The 24,012-nt window shown below is 38.8% G+C and overlaps 1 protein-coding gene across 1 annotated transcript in view; it reads left to right on the top strand.

Moving 5' to 3' along the window:
- The first annotated feature begins 8,452 nt into the window (after positions 1 to 8,452).
- The window catches only part of fam91a1 (family with sequence similarity 91 member A1), a 31,152-nt gene continuing 15,592 nt past the window's right edge, over positions 8,453 to 24,012 (top strand). The window contains exons 1-10 of the mRNA XM_028461506.1: positions 8,453 to 8,742; positions 11,031 to 11,115; positions 12,955 to 13,106; positions 16,348 to 16,405; positions 18,969 to 19,036; positions 20,003 to 20,116; positions 20,842 to 20,932; positions 21,493 to 21,555; positions 21,843 to 21,949; positions 22,062 to 22,100. Coding sequence (XP_028317307.1) covers positions 8,671 to 8,742; positions 11,031 to 11,115; positions 12,955 to 13,106; positions 16,348 to 16,405; positions 18,969 to 19,036; positions 20,003 to 20,116; positions 20,842 to 20,932; positions 21,493 to 21,555; positions 21,843 to 21,949; positions 22,062 to 22,100 — 849 coding nt within the window. The 5' untranslated portion in view covers positions 8,453 to 8,670. The remainder of the gene's footprint in view (positions 8,743 to 11,030; positions 11,116 to 12,954; positions 13,107 to 16,347; positions 16,406 to 18,968; positions 19,037 to 20,002; positions 20,117 to 20,841; positions 20,933 to 21,492; positions 21,556 to 21,842; positions 21,950 to 22,061; positions 22,101 to 24,012) is intronic.

Genomic DNA, 24,012 nt, shown 5'->3' on the forward strand with positions numbered 1-24,012 from the left:
TGATAAAATTAGTAACTATTACTTAATGGGTTTAAACCTCTGTAAATGAATGTGTGCATGCTCTCCTGCTGTCTGTTGGTTTTTAATCGAGCAAGAGATTATAATAAAATTGTCATGATTTATACAATTGAGCAGTTATTCCTTTGTTTTTTCTGTATAAAATGTAATGTGGCCAGTAGAGGGCGACAGATATTCAACAATCAACTCAACAGTCTGCGTGTGCTTCAGATTATAAAGTTGACAGATTTTGCTTCGAAAAAACAAATACTTATTTATCTTTGTGTTATTCAGACTGATTTAAAGGAAGAGAATAGGTTGTTTTATAGCGACTCAATCAAGATAAGTGACAAAAGGGTAATACAAGGAAAACAATTGCCTTTATGTAAGTAAATCCACTTGACAAGTGTGTAAAGTTTAAGGAGCAAAAACACAACTCAAAAAATGACATACAAAGGACAGATTGGTAATTTTAATTATCAGATAAGGACAAGGACTTAGCTTTGGTGCCCCCTAGTGGCTAATGGGATGTTATTATATTCACAGCATGATAATATAGTCTGAAACTATTGAGATCAGAAATATTTCCACACTGATGTGCTACTTTGTGTACTAAATGTATTCATGGGCCATAGGGTCGGGGATAGTTTGTATCGTCTCTTTCTACGATAACAATATCAGATGGACACTCGGTGTCATGTATCAAAGTTAACATGTTTATACCAAAACTGCACAGATGAAAGGATCTTTAAGCTCCTCCCACTCCTCTTCCTCCTGTCCATTACATCACCACTTGGTAGGAAGTTGTAGAGAAACATAAGACCTCATCATGTGACACATCAGGGCTTTAGATGTTATTTTCAAGACTCGCTGTCAAAATGTATCTACATCTCCTACTCACAGATACCAACATAGAGGGCAGAATAGACCACACATACAAGCAGTTTACATAAATTGGATCAAATGCAGCATTTTCTTATGTTAAAGTTGCAGTATGTAGAATCGTGATGCTTGTATGGGATCAACCACGCTCCCCTAGCTGTTTCAAATTTACTGGCATCCTTGTAAACGTGCACAACCGTGGAGTCCTGAGCTACTTTTTTTCTCAATAGAGACTACTGACAAATGTAAGGACTTAATCTTGTATTATTGGAGAGTATTCTGATGTTTTAGAGACTGACATGAATGCGCGTATCACTAGTTACTGTCCTCAAAAGCAGCGGCTTCTACCGTGAGCCCCTCCCCCGCTGCACAGCTCACAGGCGGCCGCAGCGATCCAGCTACAGGGCTGAGCAGACCCACACCACTCCACGTCCAGACTGCAAATGAATTGCGCTTGTTCTCTCCACCTTGGATATGCTTCAATTAGGTTTACACGTGATTTATTCTTTCTGTTATCACTCTCCCTCTGACACCAGTATATGGGACAGATTATGTGCGGTCACGAATGCTGTCTTAAAGCCTGCGCGGACCTCCGTGGAGTCCATTCCGCTCAAGTATGTTTAGGACTGTTGCTTCTCCTTCCCGCTAGCTTTGACGTGTAACTGTAGTCCCCAATGCCACAATAGGGACTTTTCAGGCTGGAACGTCCACCATTGAACTTTTACTATATGAACGTGCATCAACTTTAGTCTGGCAGCCAATAGTAACGCCCCAAAAACAGCTCATGAAGCATTCTGTTTGTAAAGAGATCTCTGATTGGCTGAAAAGTTCACACTCCATGATTTCTGAAACTCAAATGCAGAGCCAAGAGAAGGAGCAGAGGGCCAGTGTCTCCTCAGAACACTTCGGATTACAATATGCTGAAAGGTTAGTCTAGATTTTTGACCAAATTATGTAAAAAAAGAAAAGAAAAACGTACATACTGCAGCTTTAATTTGTTTTTTAAAAGTTTTACTTTGTACAATATAGCGTATTGGTGGTAAGCAAATGTTTCCCTTTTTTAAAAAAATGTATTTATTTTTACTTTTTTGGGTGAGCAACTGTCCTCGCATTGGGTGGACAGACCCAAATATTCCTGGCCTTTAACCTCATGAAAATAGTCAGTTATGTGATTCCCACACTTTGATGAGTAATCGCAACGTCACAGTTTGTCAATCATGCTGACCGTTTTAAGTACTTTTTATGCACAATCAGCTTCTAAATCTCCTCTTATTCCTTTTATTTACATCATACATGTCGTTCGTACAGAAATGCTAATTAAATGCTAAATGAAAATATCCTGTTAGGTTTCAGCTTTCCCAAAGTTTGACCTCACACACTGAGGATGTAGTCAGCAATCATCACACCAAGAGTGTTTGTTACCAGCACTACATAATCATGCAGTTTTATGGCTGTGCGTGAGAAAAAGATACATACCGTACATTGTTTTGTGAAGTTGTTCAGATTAACATTGCAGTCTTGTTGTGTTGCATTGTTGTATCTGTGCAGACATTCTGCTGTGAGTCATGCTGCAGCATCTCATTGTTCAAGCGTTACTTATTGAGTTTACTTCCACAAACAGAGGCTTTAGTGTGACCAGACTAACAGGCAGCCTTTTTATACGGTGACAGCCTGCGCTTGCTAATAAGAAGTGTGATGAAGTCCCTTTTTGGTATGTGCTCCGGGGCATATGTTTCAATGTTTTCAAACTGCTGGACATTTTGTTAAAACTTATCGCCCCCGGGCAGACATTTAATCCCAGTTTCTCTCCCTAAGGTCAACATTACAGAGGATCATCAACTTACCATAGACTGCATGCCCTACAAGCACTGAGCCTCTCTCAGAGGACCCTGGTAAGTGATATTTAGCCTACATGTTGGGCTCCTCATACCACACACACACACACACACACACACACACAAAATGTTAAAATATAGTCATCAGAACTATTTCAGTTCTTGTCTAATCATCTAAATAAGTGACTGGCAGCTATCGTCGGCCTGTAGAAGTGCAATGAAAGTAACGGATTCCAAGTACTCACGTTACTGTAATTGAGTTGCATTGATGGATACTTTTACCTTTTTGAGTAAATCAATAATTTAACTGACACAACATAGTTTACAAATCGTCCCCCTCTGTTCACTTCTGTCTTCATAATATCTGAGCATTGGGATGTTCTCCCTCTGATACTCTCACAACTTAGGTCCCTACACTGCGTGGTACATACGTCTCCAGTCTTAGTATCGCATTATACCAAAGGTACAACCAAAAACGAACTATGCTCTTATTCTTCTCCTTGTTGTCCTCCCAAACTCTTTTCCCCTTGTATTTCCCCCTCACTCAGGTGAAACACTGTCCTCCCTTTTTTATATGATTTACCCTATAATAAAGTCTGGTTCACCCATCCCTAGGGAGGGCTGATGATGGTCACATTTAAGCAAAATTTTACAAAAATTTTACAAAAGGTCGACTAAATTTGTTGCAGATTTAGTTGATTAAAATATACAAGATAAGCGTTTAGGCGTCAATTATCATTATCGACCTGATATGGGACGGTATTAATGTTTTTAAAACAGACAGATTAAATGTGATCAATGTGCAAGACCACATGATCACATGAGTTCTGACTGGATTTCGTCCCATGTGACAAAAGTTAAAATTTTTTTAGTTGACAAAAATGTAAATATAATAATTGATGTAGTTTTTTCACTTAAAAAAAAATAAAAAATGTATTTCATTTATCTCCAAATCTATGTCTGATAGGAGACCTGATGATGCTTGATCTTCCAGCAAACCCATCGCAATCCACTCACCATAGCAAATACAAAAAAACAAAAAAAAAAACAATATTCATGAATTGGAAAGATAAAAAATCCTTAAACATAAACCAATGGAAAAATCTCCTCATAGAATGCATTTCCATGGAAAAGATGTCTGCTCTCAGAAAAAATAAACTACCCTGCTTTGATGAGCGTTACTCCTTTATTAATCGCATTAAATCTCGATTTTTTTAGCCTGATGATCTAACCTGCAAGCGACTGCCAGCACCACTATTTACTAACACACTAATCCAACTGTAGACCTGGACCTCCCTGGGCTTGTGGGGTGGATTGGGTGGGTGGTCGGGGTGTCTGGGTGCCTCTTCGCGGTTTAATAAAAATAAAAATAAAATCAACAAAAACTATGATGAAACTCTTTAGTCAACAAAATGAACACTGCTCCTACCAGAATCCAACAAAGGCCAATAACCCTGTACTTGCCGATGGACAAAGAGTAAATGTATCACGTGATGTGGAAAATGTGTAAAAAAAAAACACTCAAATTATGAGAGAAGAAGAAAAATATTTTTAAAAAATGATTAAATATTTATCAACATGAATGCCTAAAATAATATATGAAAAAATATATACGTATTTAATGTTTTTAAGAAAATATCTGTTGATAGGAAACAAACTGCAGAACATCGTGTTCAGTTGATGATGCAGTCTACCACTACTGATTCAAGGAGGTCAGGACTAGGTTACTATGGTGATAGAGGCTGCATGGAGAACAGCAGTAAATGAAGTGTCCACTTCTTTAAAAACCTCATTTAGAAAATATTTCCATGAACCTACAAAAGGCAGGTTAAGGCAACAGATCTCCAAATTAAACAACATTGTGTTTCCCATCATAGTTATAGGGTCACTGCATCTCTTACAGTGTCGTAGATTATATCTGTGTCTCTTTCAACACACACACACACACACACCTACACACACACACACACACACACGCAGATAGAAAAAATGTAAACAAACTGTACACTTCATTCTGTGAAGCTGTACAACAAAAAAGAGCGAAGACTAACAAATACAGATGAAAAATAAAATAATAATAATCAAGTACGATAGCTAGTGCTAGCTTTAAGCTCAAGCTAACTGAAATCTTTTACATTAAAGAAATTGACAGAATGAACTTGTTTAAACATTAAAACTAAGAGTAAGTTTTCTTCTAGGACTACGTTCTAAAAAATGCATTACGGTATTTGATTAGGATGCATACAACCATAGTATAGCTCTACTAGTACTATAAGTTGGAGTACATGTGAGTACACTTTACTAATAAAGTCAAAAGTGTCACTTGTACTAAAAGTTAGCATTATATGCTAGTAAGGGGAGGGGGAAAGCACATTCAGGCTTGCCATCGGCATTCAAAACTATTACAGCCAATCAGGGAGCTGGATTTGGTTATTATCTTGACTACATCATTTTTGGCTTTTACTATAGTACTACTAGTAAGATTTTGAGTGTACTAGTAGAGCTAGTTTTTGGCGCACTAGTGTGTGAGTACACACACCTTACTAGTAAAGCAAAATTGCCTACTAGTGATGTTTTTATGTTACTAGTTGTACTAGTAGACTGTTTTTAGTCCACTAGCAGGATGCCAGTCAGGAGTAAGTCTGTAGAAAGTGGAAGATGATGAAACAATAATGCTCGCAGATCAACAAAGGTTAATGAAAAGTAAACTTATACTAAAAATCGTGCTTTTTCTCTTTTAGTGTTACTGGAAAGACCATCTGGTTTTTCCTCTGTAGACTTTTTCCGACACATTTCTCTCTCTCGCTCTTTATGATCTGCTGTCTTATGTTCAGCCTTCACCTAATTGGTTCTAGTCTGTTGTTTGTCTAAGGTTTTGTATAAATCCAGCTGTTCTAGGGCATCTGTTTCATTGGGCTATTAGTAATATTAACCTTCATCAGAATCCCCAGTCAGCTACCTATTCAGGGCTTGCCTGTGAGATATATTTAGACCACTAATTATTATTTTATATGAATAAATGCCATTGGCTGTGAGTGACATTTCACAACTGGTAGCTTGACCACAGAACTAAAACAAGAACTACTGGAGGAGAGCCAGGGATTCTCACGCATCAAGAGTATTTCAATGTATGATCCAAGCTTAATGCCTTTCAAGTACAGTAGATCTTGTCATGGTAGGTCATAGTGTTGTAGTACTCAAGACCGATCTTGAGACCAGATTTTAAAGGTCTTGCTCTTGTCTCGGATTTGAAAGCATCTTTACTCTGTCTTGTCTCGGTTTCGGAGTGCCCGAACTCTGTATTTTTTTGTCAAGACCAGCACTGATTATTGCTATTCTTTAACTTTACTAATGTGATAATGAGGAGAAGAACTTGGTAAAATGATAAATATCTTCTATTCATGAGTTACCTTTTTTTGTCTGTCAAATGTATTTTAAAGAAACTAAAACTAAAGAGAGAATGTTCTTTAACTGTTCGACCTTGTCATGATTTTTTAAAATCGATTTTTATGGCCTGGTTTTGTCTCAGTCTCGACTCCCAAAAGTCTTGGTCTTATCTTGGTCTCAGTGCATTCGGGTCTCGGCAAAGTCTTGGTCACGGATAATTTGGTCTTAAGCACAACACTACTAGGTCTTCTATGGTTTTACTTCTGTTGATAAACTGTAAAACCATAAGATTTAAATGTACTTATGGAAATAAAGACAAACAAATCTAATAATACTTGTAAGTAATGAGCAACGATAAACAAGAACATGAATCTACAGTAAAGCAGTACAAGTGTGGTCTTGGGACAGGTGATAAATTGTTCTGGGGGGGGCGATCATGGCTCAGGTGGTAGATGAATGGTCGTCTTCTCATTCAGAGGTTGGGGGATCAATCCCATTCCATACCTGTAGAAGTGTCCTTGGGCAAGACACTGAACCCTAAGGTTGATTAGCGCTTTGGTAGCTCAGTCCAATTGGTGTGTGAATGTGAGTGTGAATGAGCTGATATTGTGAAGCGCCTTGGGACTACCTCAGTGGTTATAAAGTGCTATATAAATAATGTCCATTTACTATTATGTCAAAAGAATGTGTTTTACACCAAAACATTTCATGCACATCTATAGGATCCGCTGCTGGATGACTTTTTACCTTCCTTCTTTCGATAAACACTGATATGTTAGTTAAAGTGTAATGGTCAGAGAGTGAAGGAAAGAGACAGAATAACAAGCATGGCTTCACACTTAAGGTGCGTTCACACCAAATGCGACTGAAGTGACTAGATTACATTCAAAATCAAGGTAAATGACGCTACTTCAAGCGACCCCATTTGCGTGATTCCGGCGACTAGGTCCTGCGCGACCAAAGTTTAAAAATTTGAACTTTTCAAGCGACTTGAATCGACAACTCCCCCTTCCTTTACTGTCTGTAGAGCTGAGGCAGCAGCCCCTCCCTCCCGCTACAGTGAGACGGCTTCTGTACACTTCCTCAACTTATAGGGACAAAATGAAAGCAGTGAACTTCTTGAATAAGCCTATACATTCTGGGTGTACTCATCCTTTAGTAACTTTGTAAGTTGATCATTTAAACTGTAAAAGTGGCGCTGTCTATGATAAGTGCTGTAAACGTATGGCCGGAGAAGAAGAGATCAGACTTCTCTCTCCCCTGTCACCGGCTACACACACACACACACACACACACACACACACACACACACACACACACACACACGGTTCCCTGGTCATCACGTCACTGGAGCGATGAAGTGACCAAAAAGCACCACTGTGTTGAAGCAACTAATCATGGGCGATTAATGTGACTGCAGTCGCTACAGTCGCGTTTGGTCTGTGAATGTACCTTTCAGGCGCTGTGCAGATCATCATGAGGCCGCTGTGTACATTCTAACAGCAAATATTAGTATCTGGAGCTACCGTAAGTACAGTCAGGCCCGTCATCATGCGACAGAGAGCTGTAGAGTGTCCAGTGACTGGCCTAGCAGGCCTTCCAGTGTGCAGTAGAGAACTGTTTACATAAGTCACAGGGAGGGAAGGTCAGAGCAGGTATGACTCAGCCAACAGGCTGGTGTTTAATCAAAGTGTCTCTGAGGTTCCACATGAATGCAGCAGTTTTCCTCCCCCTGTCCCGACTCCTTCTCCATTATACATGTAACCCAGGATACAGGTAATTACAGATCAGCACTGGAGGACTGTTTTGATCAGGAGAAACAACTGTAAGAGCAGTTTTCTTCAAGGTGGGCAGGTGTTTTACTGATCTACTCTATTAACATGAGAAATGATTGCTGTGAGACGTGTGTACAATCCAAAAAAGAAGACCTCAATCAAGAAATGTATTTTTAATCAAATAACTCACATCGATTAAAAACAAACAAACATCCTTTTCAGCTAAATAGAAAAGTGTTCAAATGTATTTTGAGTGTCCCATTTTTTTTTAAATTTTTGATTCAAACACTTTTTATTTGCTTTTTTGATGGATGTTAAGTTTTTAAATTCAAAATATATTTTCTTTGATGTAATACACATTTACTTTCATATACATTGGGTAGTTTTACAGCAGTTTGCATGAAATAATTTAGACTTGATATATATATATATATACTTGATAATTATAATTAGATGTGTGTGGACATGGAGGTGAGGTGTGTAAACAAAGGAAATCCAACAGTGCGTTTGTTTGATCAATCTAACGTGACATGATGTGATATTACATAACAACTCTGCATCGCTTCATTCACTCTACGCGCTGCCTCAACCGGAAGCGACGACATCAACCTCTAGCGTGACGAACGGCTGTTTCGAAAAGACAACACGGAAGTGATTGCCGAGGGTCCAGCAGAACAACCGTCGGACCAAACGTCCCCTCTCACGGGCTTCTCTCTGCTCGGCTGCCGGGGGCTGAAGTCGGCGTGGACTCGCCCCAGAGCCCGTTAGGACTGTCTGTGAGCTGCTGAGCAGAGATGAACACGGACGTGGAATTCCACATCAGGCAGAATTATCCGTGGAACAAGCTCCCGGCTAATGTCAAACAGGTAAGGCTAGGTCGGTATCTGTGCCCGCGGTGGGGCTCTGAGGGCGGGCAGGGAGGGAGGGCAGTGTCATAGGGTTAAAGCTGTCATTGTCGGAGGCTGCTGCCCCTGAAGCAGCTGAGCCATGGCCGGCTATCGGTGCAGCTTCTCCCTGCTATGCCGTCACATGACGAGGTGTGCAGTAGTTGGCGTCACATGACTTCACTGCATGGCGCGTGTCGTATCCACAAGGTCACAAACTACAGGCAATATGTTGACTAGACTATTTATAGTGTGCAGAGCAGAGACCCCCCCTCCATCTTCAACCATTAGGTTGTAATGAATGGAGGCGGATGATGGCTGCATCCTCTATACTTAAAAACCCATTTAGCCATCCCATCACACATGACCAATTTTAACCCTTTAATTTTTTGAAAGAATAATTATGTTTAATAATACATCTACCAACTCAAGGTACGCTGGTCAAACATGCACTAAATGTCAAAAACAAGCCTTTGGCATGATTTTGTACAGAGTAAAAATTACAAGGGCAAAAAAAACAAAACAATATTAACCCAGTTCGAAATGTTAGTAAGTAAATAAATTAATAATGCATTGGATTTTATATAGCGCTTTATCATACACACTCAAAGTGCTTTACAGAATTAAGGCATTATTCTTTCACTCTACACTTAGTGGTGGTAAGCTACTATTGTAGCCACAGCTGCCCTAGGACAGACTGACAGAAGGGTGGCAGCCATAGTGCACCATCGGCCCCTCCGACCACCACCAACACTTTCACACACTACATTCATACGAGGCAATGTGGGTGAAGTGTCACTTTGCCACATTGCGCTTATAAAGCGCTTTTCACAGATAAAAATCACAAAGTGCTGTACAAAACAAAGGTCAATTTAAAACAACAGGAGAAACATCATCAAAGGATAACAAAAGTTAAAACTCCCTAAACCGAAAGCTTTTCTCAGTCTTCAAATTATTCTTAAAAAATCCACACAGTCAAGCTCACAGAGGGACTTCCAGAGTCTGGGGGCTACAGCCTGGAATGCCAGGTCTCCCCGGCCTTTACAATGAGTTTTAGGGATCTTTCCGAGACCCTGGTCTGAAGACCAAGGCTGTGCCTTGAAGTGTAGGGTCACAACAACTCAGCGATATACTGAGGGGCCTGACCAAGCAACGCACGGAAAGTCAGGACTAAAATTTTAAACTATGCAAAATGTGAGTGGAAGCCAATGAAGACTTGATAGAATGGGGGTAATGTGGGCTGATCTGGGAGCACCGGTCAATTGTCTGGTAGACGAGATGAACGCGTGGATTATCATTTCGAGATTCAATTTAGACAGCAAATTCCTCACTTTAGAGATATTTCTCAGATGATAAAAGCGGTTTTTGGTCTGTTGACTGATCAAACACAACCCCAAGGTTTGTGAGGCTGGTTTTCACAGAGGAGCCCAGAGCACCGTGTGAGTTTTTAATCGGGGGGATCTCAGAGTTTCTGTTTTGTTAGAACTTATCTGAAGGTAATTCGATGACAACCAATTTTTGATGCAAGATGAAGATACACATTCCAAGAACGCAGATGAAAAGTGAAACTCTGAGTCATTGAAGGAGCAATACAACTGAATATCATCTGCATAGAAATGATAAGACACATTTCCAAAACCACGGATCAACCGAACACCAAGAGGCATCAGGTATAACAAAAACAAAACAGGCCCCAGAACAGAGCCCTGGGAAACTCCACATGACAGGTTGCACATGTTTGACATTACATTGTTGATAGCAACATTACAAGTTATTCCATTTATATATGAAGAAAACCACTGGAGGACAGCCCCAGAAACCCCATCTGAGGTTTCAGGTTTTTTTCTAGATGTTTGTAGTACCTAATGCTTTGCGCTAGAGCTGGGTATCAATTCCGATTTTTTGATTCGCAATTGAATACGATTTCTGATTTGGTTAAGGATATTTCAGTCACAATAACAAGAAAACGCCAAAAGTGGCACATATTGTGCAGCTGTTTGGTAATAAATGTGCTTGTGTGGCATTTTAAATTACATTCCCCAGGAAGTTGGACTTGTTTTAAGATCCATATAAATACATTACTGCTCCTTTCTCTGAGATCCATTATTTTTCATCCTTGGTGATAAACAAATAGGATTTTTGGGTGTTGTTTATGTCAAGGTTGGAACCTTTAAATACGTAGCTTTTATCTTAAAGTCCCCCTTGACCTTAGTGTGTGTGGACAGAATTGTGTTTTGGTCAGTAACTGTTGCTCTTTCCTCATTCTGCAGAGTTTGGGGAACTCTCAGCGCGAGTATGAGAAACATGTGCTTCTCTACAGCATTCGCAATCAGCTGCGATTTCGCAATAACCTAGGTAAGCACATTTGCTCCCACTCACCTGCTCTACAGGTGCATTAGACTGCATTACTTACATTAGCTGTCCTAGGTCTGTATGAGGTGGAAAATATATGTAATTTAGATCTGTTTGGCAGAAATACAAGTCAAAGACAGATGTGGGCAATTTCTATCATAGCGGGAGCCACAAAAAATGTGATTGTCCGATTTGAGGGCATTACTATAGGTTTCCGTTGTATTTTTTTAATATATATTTTTTTGTCTTTATTTCCATTGGTTTAAATATATTTCTACTATTTTGTATGTTTTTATATGTATATTTTTCTGTCATTTTTATCATTTTGTGTGTTCTGCTGTCATTACTTGCATTTATTTTGGGGCTCCCAGTTGCTATTATCTTGGTCGCAACTTTCAAATTTTACTGCATATTTATTTGTGTATCAAAAAAGGTGATTACATTTTGTTCTTTGATCTTCACATGAACTGATGCATTTTTTTTAATGAAATCATTTGAATGCTCACCAACAGATGGTGATTTTCTCCCAGTGTTTGTCATAAATTCTATGTCATGGAGCAGCCCAGACCCATACTCCGTTTGAAATTGTTACTTTCTGTAAACTATGCGTGCATGTTGTGCATGCATGAGCACGAAATGCCATGCTATTTTATGAATAGAAGAATATATAGGTTTTTTTTTTTTTGTTTAGTGTTTTTAAACAGCATAGATTAGCAACCAGTATTAATGGAAATACAACCCTGAAGAATGAGTTGTAATTTGATGCTGATAAAGTAAATAAATAAATGAATTAGCTAAAATCAACTTGCATTTTGAGAGAGAGCTAAGGAAGCTGTATTGGAAGGTTGGGCTATAAAAATGCAAAAAACAATGTTTGGACATATTTATCACTGGAGTCTGCTTTCTAGTAAATTTTCACGGGAGTGTTAAAAATTAAAACTTTTCATGGGAATTATTTCTTGGAATGAACCGGAAATTGGTAGTAATTTTAGATAATAGTAGTCTAAAAAATGGGGGCATGCTTAAAACAATTGGGGGCCATGGAAAAAAAACTTGTTACAGCTTGGATACTTTTATAGGTTAAGACACACAGTAGCTTCAGCCAACTCAAATAAATGAAAAGCACATCCTTTATTTTTCATAGAGAAGTTGGTAAGAAGTACCGTACCTATAACAGAAAGATGAAGACAAATGTAGGGAAACTGTGTTTATTTAGTTCTTAACAACCTGTAGATATTACACAGAACAAAACCTTAAAAACAGCAATGCAAACAGAAGTATAATAGAAGTTTGATAGACCTACAGTTTCTAAAGAAGCTAAAATAAGCTGTCTATATATATATATATATATATATAAGTTTTTGACAAAAAACGTGTGGGAAACTGTGGCCCATGGAACAAGGTTTTTGGGGACGTTCTTGGCTAAATTTGAGGGCCAAATGGCCCATAGCCCTAGCTAATTTCAGACACTGATTAGCATCCACGCAAAATAACAGAGCAGTTCAAACTAGGGTTGAAACATTCTGTGAACTTTCAAAGTTGGAATCTTTTTATGGGAATTAAGGGTAAAAAAAAAAAAACAGGGAGTTTACAAAATTGAAGGTTAGTCTTTAACAGGAACGTGAGATATAGTTTGGAAAATATCAGCATCAGCTATTTCCAATTTCCGGTAATTTAAATAAATTATTTCCATGAAAAGTTTATCTTTTTGATTAAACCAAAGTATTCTGAAATGTTCTGCTGCTTTGCAATCCTACTTTAGACTTTTTTGTATTATTGATGTTTTTTGTTCAACGTCAGTAATACTATTAGCAAACTGTGTGTGTGTGTGTGTATGAGCAGTGCGCCACGTCAGGAAGGATGAGCGCAAGTACTACGAGGAGCTCCTGAAATACAGCCGGGACCATCTGATGCTGTACCCCTACCACCTGTCGGACATCATGGTCAAAGGCCTACGAGTCACTCCCTTCTCATATTACATAGGAATCATGGAGGTGAGGCACAGCATGTGACGTATGAAAGGGATTGAAAGCTGTTTGAAAAGTCCAACGTCTGCCACTTTTCTGTAATCACGCTGTCTGTAGGCAGCATGCCTGAATACTCTTGGTGCATACAGCATAATGAGGCTTGGTAATGCAGAGCTGCAGAGGGAAGCTTTGGTGTGGATTTTCTAATTGGTTTGGAAACATCTAGTCTCTGTTCATTTAAACTGAACAATGGCGTCAATTTTGGCTTCCCTGGTAATCAGCGCTGGAACATTCACGACACACAGCGCAAATATCCAAGGAACTCATTCCAATTAGAGCAATCTCAGTGTTTTACTGCTCCCTGCTGTTAATGACAGGAAACATAAGGGTTTGTTTTATAATGCACCGACTACTTCTTGTATTTATGAAGGGGGAAAGTGAGGCACGTCCTCGGCTTGAACGAGTGAGTCATGAGCTGGGAATCACGTCGTTTATCCGTCACACAATAGAGTTACTGCTCTCATTTATTTTTCTAAAAGCTGAATAGCTTGGTATCCATGTTGGCAGATTTTGCGTCGGTCATGCACTTGGTGTTGGTGTCTTGCAATGTGTCACATAGGATGGGAGAGCTCACAGGATAAACACAGGGTTTGCTCTGCTGCCAATCACTGTGGCTTTTGTTTCTGTGATGGCTCACACGTTTTGTGGATAAAATGAGTCATTGCTGGATCGCTCACAGCCACGGCTCGCGACAAACTGTGAAGCTGTGTTCGAAATCGCGTTCTAACGTACAACTCATACTCAGTCTGACATCAAAATGAGTATGTTGTGCATTCTAATTAGATATGGAAAGATTGAATACGTGAGAAATACCTGGATGTATGCTTTATCGGCACATCTTTGAAGTATGCACGGTGGGCACACTAGTCATACTGAACTGCCCCATGATGCATTGCGAGAGGAACGTAAAATCGTCCTGGGACTGGATTCAAGCTAAAAGCCAAACATTCCCTTTTCAAAACAAAAACATCTCTTCTTGTCTTCTGTTTGTTTTTAACGCTTTTTGATAGATAGATGGACAGATATAGTTTTGTTATCATTCATACGTACACACCATAGGCGCATACAAGAATGGAATGTTTCACACCAGATTTGCCTTTAGGCTAGGGCTGGGTGGTATACCGGTTCATACCAAATACCAGTATATATTTTTGCTGATGTGAATTTTTAATACACCGCCGTACTGGTGTATTTGATTACACAATAGTTGTAATGCTACGCTGCGCCGCGTTTCAGTCAGGACCCTTTTCATGGTTGCACTCCTAAATAGGAATGTAAACAGTAGCGCTCTGGTGTTAGTTACGGTGTAAATGGATAAGAAATACACTGAAAGCTCTGAAGCTGCATGTGCCTCTGCTACAGGATGACAACACTCACGGACATAGACATTATTTACGTATATAATGTCTATGCTCACCGAGGCACGGTTAGCTTAGCAATTTGTAATTCCTGTAAGTCCTGGTGGAGCTGCAAACATAATACTACCTTATTCACCACAATAAACCACCACACCACTGAGTATGCCGTTGATGCTAGAAATCAAGCTAATGCTAAAGCTAAGCTAACGGGGCAAAGAGCCAGTGGAGTTACATGTGTGGATGCCTTAATATCAGACAGAGTCGGGCTGTTTCTCATTGTAGCTTGTATTACTACTAGTGTGGAATTATTCTACAATATTCACTCATCATGACAGTAAAATAGAGCATCCTAAATCAATCTACTGCAGTATTTCATCTCTGAACCAGTAGAAAATGCTATGAACACCTGATTATGCATGAAATAAAAAATACTATCATATACCGTGAAACTGTTAAAATTTTTGAAAAATACTGTGATATACATTTTTGGTCATACCGCCCAGCCCTACTTTAGGCTTTAAAAATAAAAGCATAAAAACACACAGTAAAACGGTGATAAAGTGCTGACACAGGATTAATGTTAGTTATTGCACTGGGTTTGTGATAAGTTACAGATTATTGCACTGTAATTTTGTTAGATTTATTGCAGTTAAAAAATAAATAAATTTGTAAATAGGGCTCTTGTTTTGAAGTTAACCGGAAGTTTTGTCAGTACGCACAATGACAGGTCTCCGAAATGTCGGCATGAAAATTGTTTTTTGCCAGTTTTATGGGTCACATGACCACATGTTGATATTCTTGGTCACTTTTTTTGCCTAAAATGGAGATATTTAGCCTCAGTGTGCTGCTTTTTGTCAGCAACTTGGAAGTATACTTCAGTGGGAAAGGTCACCATATTAATCATACTAATAGTATACAGTAGACAGTATATACTTATTGTGTGTCGTGTATAGTACTTCAGTATGTGATTTTAAACTCCTTTACGCATGACTGTGGCTACCTAGGTGTTTTCTATGTGTTCAACTGACCAGAATAAATCAACCAAATTTGCTCTCGAGCCTTTAGAAGTTTAGTTGTTTTTCCTCCGTTCTTCTTTTATTCTATGGTGCAGATGCGAGCTGCCACACTCGATTGGCTTCTTCTCTTTTTCTTGCCTGCTAAAGTAATCTTAATGCTGCTATCCAGAGTTTCTGAGAAACGTCTTGATGTCCCGCCCTAAACAGCCTCACTTCCTCCCATTACCTCTGCCAATCTACCAGAAGCCACTCCTCTACTTTTCTGCACGTGCATTGCGGAACATAACAAGTTTGCATCGGGTCGCATTGATATAGGTCAATGAGCCAAAATAATTTTCACCTGTTTGCTGTTGTGACGCGCGGTCTTGTTTCCGTGCACAGTTCCACATTCACTTTGATTGACGGTCTCAAAATCAGGAAGTCAAAGCCTATTGGCTGGGCGCACTCTGCGAACGTTTCCATTTGTATAGGGATCTATAGGATGAAGGAGGGACTTATATACATTATTGTATATGAATGACCACTGGCAGTAGACCATAGTAAAAGACTAGTTAGGTATTTTTACGCATTTCAAAAGAATTCACACATAAACATAGATTTCTTAGAAACTCCAGACACCAGCTTTAACTGAGCTTTATTTTGGACACCAAAGCTGGTGTCCAAAATAATAATCCTTAATTACTTAATGAAAATGAGGCGTGATAATTAGCACGTTTGCCAAAATTGTTAATCCTGTTATCAAAGGAAAGGCAGGAGATATAAAAAAAAAAAGGAGATGAGAAGATGTTTGTCTTCCATTCACTCCTCCTTCTTCCTCTTTTTGTGCCTCTGTAGGATATTATGAACAGTGAAAAGAGTTATGACTCTTTGCCCAACTTCACTGCCGCTGACTGTGAGTATTTTTTCTTCTTTTCCTTCCTCCAGCTTTGTCCCCTATCCCCACAACACAGAAACAACTTCTCCAAGCTTCCCAGACACTCACTATGTAACACAGAAATGGTTCCCCAGTTAGCAGTTATCGGTTTAATTGTAGGAGAGCAAGACACGACGCATGCCTGGAGAAAACTGGCAAACTTCCCTCAAACAAAACAGGGAGAAAATCCATAAAGACGGTCAAAGGAAGCAGAGTTTTTGGGAAGGCAGTCTGTAAAGTAAAAAAAAGGAAACACATGAGTTCCATGAGTATTAATGTTCATCCTTAGGGGAAAACTAGTCAGAAATCTGACATCATTTCTATTACTACAAAGGGAATCAAACCTACGATCATCTTGCTGTAAATTTAAGTAGGTGGTTTTGTTGTGCGTGCCTTCATTTTGGCTCCTTTGGTCCACATGGAACCAGCATTTTTAAAAATAGACGTGATTTTAGGTAATCAAGTGTTTAGGTGACAGAATTTTAATCAGCTTGTTTGATAAGGATTAAATTGTGTTTAAAACATTGAATTGTTTCCTCTTCTCTTTCATTTTAATCAGCATAATGTTGCTACATTTGTGTTTCCGAACACTTTCGAAATGGAGTAATTATTCAGGACAATAAATGGGAGTTGAATTAAATTGGCTTTTCTTTTCAATAAAAAGGCTTTTGTTTTTAAAAGATAAAGTAAACTTGAACACCTACTTTTTGTATTTAATTGATAAGGAGGAAAAAATGTCACATGTTCCCATGTTTTTCTGTCTCTGACATTTTTATGTATTAACAAAGTCTGCATTTCAAGAAAATGTTCTCAAATCCATTCACTAAGTTGTGTGTGAATAATGGTACCCGAGAAAACTTTTTAATTGGCTGATCTTAATCCTGCTTTAAATGTCTAAATGTTTGTAGATATTTGAGCTGCTGCAGGCTTCAACCGTCCTGCTGTGGAGACAGAAACGTCCCATGAGCAGCTTTGGATGCAGACGTCAGCAGATAGAGGGGGAGCATTTTAAAGGCTTCGTGTGATTCATTTCTTTAGGCGAAGCTGCAGAATGGATCCATGGGATTCTCAGCTTTAGGAGACAGAAATGCAAATATATCTCTTTAATTGGGCCTTGGTGATGCCAGGCAATGGTGACTCACAGCTCAGGTCAGAGGAAGTTACAGGATGGGCTTTGGAGGGAGATTTACAGACATCTGCTCATCTTCATTTCTCTGCTTTCTCAGCTGTTAAATTTGTCGACTCAAGATTTTCCTCATATCTTTTCCTAGACTAAATTTTTAAGTGATAATAACTAGACTATGACTAATTTAAAAAAAAAAACAAAAAACATGTCAATTATAATTTTGTCACATTGACTGAAATCCAATCAGAACTCAAGTGCATTGATCACATCTAATCTGTGTGTGTGTATTAACAGGGTTGGAATCATTTACATTTTTCAGTTACAATTAAGTTTTCAATTACCCATGTTCAATTACAAATCAGTTACGATTACAGTGAGCAGCATTTTTTTTCCAAATACAATTAAATTACATATATTTTTTAACCTCAGAAAATCAATTACAATTTCATTCTCATTGAAAATGAATGACAATCACTGAGCCTGAAATAAATAACCTAATAAGCATCTCTTATGGTATGTGGTCTTAAATCAGCTGTAAAATACACTTCAAACAATTATCTATCATCACATTTCTTTCATATCTATTGGTTACCTTGTTAGGCTTCCTAATCAATGAAATTATAGGTTTTAATATTTTTGGTGTGACTGTCTGAGCCTTTTTTGTGTCTGTATTCCCCCTGAATTTAATTTTTTTTTTTAATAGGTGAAATGTGCAAAAGCTTTATGTGTAGAACTGTACATAGAACTGTAACATGGTTCCCCAGTTTTGTGTTAAATTATAATTGACAATTTTTACAGAATTTTAATGGCAATTACAAAGTCAGCTATCTAAACGAGATTACAATTTAATCATAAATCCGAGGGCAACAGATTTTTAAAATTACAATTACGCCATAATTGTAATTCGTTATCAATTACGTGATTACAATTATAACTGACCCCAACATTAATACCATCCCATATCAAATTATATATGTAACAGTTAGTCAAATAAAATCTTTGATGTCATTTACTTGACTTGTCTTAAACTACAGTCAACTATTCCTGATGACACATTTTTTACCATAACTAAGTTGCATTTTTGTCAAAAGACAACAACTCAATTAAAATCAAAATTTGCTTTCAAAATTACCACTGTTTAGATTCCCAAGAAACCATCATGTATACAGTAGGTTTATGACTTTCATTACTAACTAACTCCTCATATAGAACCATCTTTGTACATCGATGCATCAGCATAACTATATTAATTCATTTAATCCATATCTGTCCCTTTAATGATGTGTGGATGTTCTCGCCTGGCAGAGATTAGACATGTCATCAGGGCTAATAATAGAAAGAAAAAAACACATCCAAAACAAACCAAGAGAGGCTTTCACATTTTCACCGAGTACTGACTGGCTCACTTTGTCACAGGTCTGAGACTGCTGGGCATCGGGAGGAACCAGTACATCGACCTGATGAACCAGTGCAGGTCCTCCAAAGTAAGACTGTCACAACACTTTTTTATTGCTGACAAAAAGTGAACCATAATATATATTATTATTGAAAACAAGTTCGGATGAACTGCGGCCGGGCACACGGAACGTCTCCGCGCCGAATAGCACGTACCACATTCCCGAGAATTCAGTCAAATGACTCGGTTCCACCGAGTTTAAAAAAAAGGTCTCAGAGAGGCTCTTGACATCCGCATTACAGCCCGATTCAATGAGCATTAACGGAGGAGTAGTCATTTGATAAATGGGGGCCCGTGGCACATACGAAGTAATGAGCCCCATTCATATATTAGTATGTGTCAATGATTCGGTACCACCAACTGTTGCAATATTTGACTCACAAATAAATGGGAAAACACGTGAGCGTCTCATCATATTCATTCATAGAGTATGCATACCAAACTGCATTCCGATCTAACGAGAACTAATGGAGGAGTAGTCATTTGAAAAATGGGGTGCCTGGGGTCCCCCAGATGCCCTTGTGACACGTACAGGGTATTAGGCCCCATTTATATATTGGTATGTGCCACCAACCGTCGTAAAATTTGACTTGAAAATAAATGAGAAATCGACCTTGGTTTTTTTTCTTTTGGGGCCCCTTGAGGCCACCCCTTGGCCCCAAAACGAAAATTGGGCTGCAAGCATTGATGCGTACACATCCATAGATTATACCTATCAAATTCGAGCTCGATCCGTTCACAAATAACAGAGTAGTAGCGATTTTAACTAGTGTACACAGCAAGAAGAAGAACAAAGTGAGTGGTGTTTTAAGTCCACCTGTATTTAATAAGTGAACAGCTGCTCTGATTAGTGCATTAGGTTTAGGACTTCTGGTGCCTCCGGAAGTCCTCCAGTTAGAAGCCCGAATGGCAGATCGATATCCAGATGAAATTATGCAGTTGAATGTAATCCCACATCTAAACAGTCGCCTTATTTGCCGCCTCCTCTCTGCAGAAATTCTTTCGCAGGAAATCGGCGAGAGACTTGCTCCCAGCCAAACCAGTGGAGATCTCTGTGGAGCCGTGGTGGGTAGCGCAGACCGGCTACATCACCGAGGACGACATCAGGGTGCGAAACACCTTCAGCTGCTTTGTGTCTCATAGCTTAGTCATGGTGTCAAACTCATTTTAGTTCAGGTGCCAAATACGGAGAAAATGAGTAATTTCAACATTCATGTGCCCTACTTTGCACTTCTACATATAAATAAAAAACAAAATATGTAAGAAACTGACAATATCCAAGCAATAAAGGGATAGAGAATTTCCTTGATTTTGTGACCAATTTCTATTACATTAAAGGAAAGATGTAATAATTTGAGGAAGTTTTCTTCAACAGTTTAACATTAAAAATGACTGCCATCATGCGATATAAGCAGTTTTAACTTTAATTTACACACTGATTCATGTTTTATTTTTGAAATATGTAAGAAACTGACATTTTCCAAGCAATAAAGGGATAGAGGTATGTCCCAACAGGATCTTCACTTTAGATTTCCTTGGTTTTGTGACCAATTTCTATTACATTAAGGGAAATATTATGTATCGTTAATAATTTGAGGAAAATTGAAGGATTTTGTAAGATTGTTGAGTTTTCTCAACAGTTTACCTTTAAAAATGGCTGCCATCATGCAATATAAGTTTCATTTACACAGTGATTCATGTTTTATCTGTAATTTCTACTTTCTCCTGCTGGCTGGATTTGGCCCCGGGGCCATGAGTTTTGCATATTGCAGTGAACATGTCACTACAGCCAGTTTTGGTATCACGTTCTCTGATTTCTGTGTTGAATTGCAGATCTGTTCGACAGCAGAGAAGAAAGTCATCGATAAGATGATTGATTCTGGTCCTCAACTAGCTGGATCAATGGAGTACAATGTGGTCTTAAGTGAGTATCCCTGCTGGCCCTCTTTAAATTCATTCAAAGCGTAAAGAGCCTGAGAATATGTGAAAGATGCTGCTTGTCAAATGATGCCATAAAGAGGCTACAGCTTGTGTCCAGCATTGCAGCAATCTCATTAAAAAGAAAGTTGAAATCGACTCAGCATCTTTATCTCAGCCCTGACCTTACAAGCCCTGAAGCTATTCTTTTACTTGGAAACCCATTAGCATAGTGGCTTAGTGCTTCATGCTTTATGTGAGCCGGGCTGTGAAAGGGAGATTGTGCTTTTCAGCCCTTCATTTTGTCTGCGTTTGAAAGGTGGAGTGCTGAGATTGAGGTTGCGAGTGTGCAGATTAAATGTTGATTAGTAAACGATCTGGCAGCGCTGGGCCTACTGCTGCTCACGGAAAACAGATACAAAAAAAAAAACCCCGAAAGAAATCTGAAGACACCTGAATACGTGATGGTTTTCAGTGGTTAAAAACTTTCTACACTTGTTGTTTTTAATAGGATTAGTTATTTTCATGGAAACAGTTTTTACCAGTTTTTTTTTTTTACTATTTCAGGCTTGTACAACAGGGGGTTCATATACCTGGATGTTCCTATCTCTGATGACAGCTGCATATCAGGTAACAGGAAGTTTGTGCGTAACTTCAGTGTGTGTGTGTATTTTTCTTTTTTCCATGCTATGACCTATTTTAAAAAAAACAACAAAAATAACTCAGAGGGTTTCATCGTTTGTGTGGGTATTTCTTTTAATGTATGGTGTTTTGTGCATTTTTACGGCGCAAAGAAGGACAAGTGTAGTAGGGCTTGATCCACACAGTAAGACAAGGAATTGGTTCAACTTCTCTATTAAAGCGTATGTTAGTAACTGTAGAAAGTGTTCACTGTCGGCCATCACTGTGTCTTTCAGTGCCTCCGCTAGAAGGCTTTGTCATGAACAGAGTTCAGGGAGATTACTTTGAAACACTCCTCTACAAAATCTTTGTGTCCATTGATGAACAAACCAACGTTTCTGAGGTATCATTTACAAATGTACTTCAAATGTCAATTTATTGATCTGCTTTTCTTTTCGCTTTCAGTAAATGTGCTTTCTTCTTTTCCTAAATGCTTCTCCATTTGTTTCTTTCAGCTGGCCAACGTGTTGGAGATCGATTTGGATTTAGTTAAGGTTTGTATTTATATTTCAGATCTTGATGCTTTCTTCTCCCCCCTGAGAATAAGGTACAAGAAGTTTGTAGATCTGAGGAACTTAAATTGTTTTTTTATGGCTTTGGAAAGTTTATGTTGTCTTACAGTTTACAACTGATTAATATTTGAAAACATATTGACGGCTAACCTGAGAAGTCCCAGGGAACACCTTATCAGCTGTTGTATCGGATCAGTTGGCGAACAAATGGGACACTGCATTAGGAAAGTCAGCACTTTTTTTTAATACAGTGGATATAAAAAGTCTACACACCCCTGTTCAAATGCCAGGTTTTTGTGATGTAAAAGACTGACACCAAAATAAATAATTTCACAACTTTTTCCACCTTTAATGTGACCTATAACCTTTACAATGCAATTAAAAAAACAAACTGAAACATTTCAGGGAGGTGAAGTAAAAATAAAAAACTAAGAGAACGAGGTTGCAAAAGTGTGCACTCCCTCTTATAACTGGGGACGGGGCTGTGTTTGGATTTAACCAATTACATTCAAACTCATGTTAAATTGTAGTCAGCACACACCTGTCACCATTTAAAGGGCGTCTGATTAACCCCAAATAAAGTTCAGCTGTTCCAGTAGGCTTTCCCTGACATTTTTGTAGCCACATCTTCCAGCACAAGCCATGGTCCGCAGAGAGCTTCCAAAGCATCAAGGGATCTCACTGTTCAAAGATATCAGTCAGGTGATGGGTACAAAAGAATTTCCAAAGAATTAGATATAACATGGAACACAATGAAGACAGTCATCATCAAGTGGAGAAAATATGGCACAACAGTGACTTTGCCAAGAACAGGACGTCCGTCCGACGAGAAGAAAAGTGGTCAGGGAGGCTGCCAAGAGGCCGACGGCAACATTGAAGGAGCTGCAGGAATTTCTGGCAAGTATTGGCTGTGTAGTACATGTGACAACAATCTCCCGTCTTCTTCATATGTCTGGGCTATGGGGTAGAGTGGCAAGACAGAAGCCTTATCTTATGAAGAAAAACATCCAGGCCCTGCTTCATTTTGCAAAAACACATTTCAAGTCTCCCAAACGCATGTGGGAAAATGTGTCCAGTCCAGTAAAACCAAGGTTGAACTTTTTGACCATAATTCCAAAAGGATTATTTGTTGGCAAAACAACACTGCTCATCACCAAAAGAACATCATACCTACAGTGAAGCATGGTGGTGGCAGCATCATGCTTTGGGGCTGTTTTTCTTCAGCTGGAACTGGGGCCTTAGTCAGGGTGGAGGGAATTATGAACCATTCCAAATACCAGGCAGTGTTGGCACAAAACCTTCGGGCTTCAGTTAGAATGCTGAAGATGAAGAGGAACTTTATCTTTCAACACGGCAAGGACCCTAAGCACACAACCACATCAACAAAAGAATGGCTTCACCAGAATAAGATTGAGGTTTTAGTTTGGTTTTGGAGTCCAGACCTGAATCCGATTGAACATCTGTGGGGTGATCTGAAGAGGGTTGTGCACAGGAGATGCCCTCGCAATCTGTCAGATTCGGAGCGGTTTTGTAAAGAAGAGTGGGCAAATATTGCTGTAATAAAAGCCAAAGGTGCTGCGACAAAGTATTAGTTTAAGGGTGCGCATATTTATGCAACCAAGTTATCTTAAGTTTTTTGATTTTTCGTTTTTCCTCTGAAAGGTTTCAATTTGTTTTTCAATTGCATTGTAAAGGTTATAGGTCACATTAAAGGTGGCAAAAGTTGTGAAATTATTTATCTTAATGTAATTTTTTTACATCACAAAAACCTGGCATTTGAACAGGGGTGTGTAGACTATTTTTATATCCACTGTAAATCATTTTTTGTTTGGAAATACAATAGAGAACACAAATAAGAAAAAACTTTCACAATACACATATTGCCCATCCTTTT

The sequence above is a fragment of the Gouania willdenowi genome, chromosome 11, assembly GCF_900634775.1.
Source record: "Gouania willdenowi chromosome 11, fGouWil2.1, whole genome shotgun sequence".
Classification (NCBI taxonomy): Eukaryota; Metazoa; Chordata; class Actinopteri; order Blenniiformes; family Gobiesocidae; genus Gouania; species Gouania willdenowi.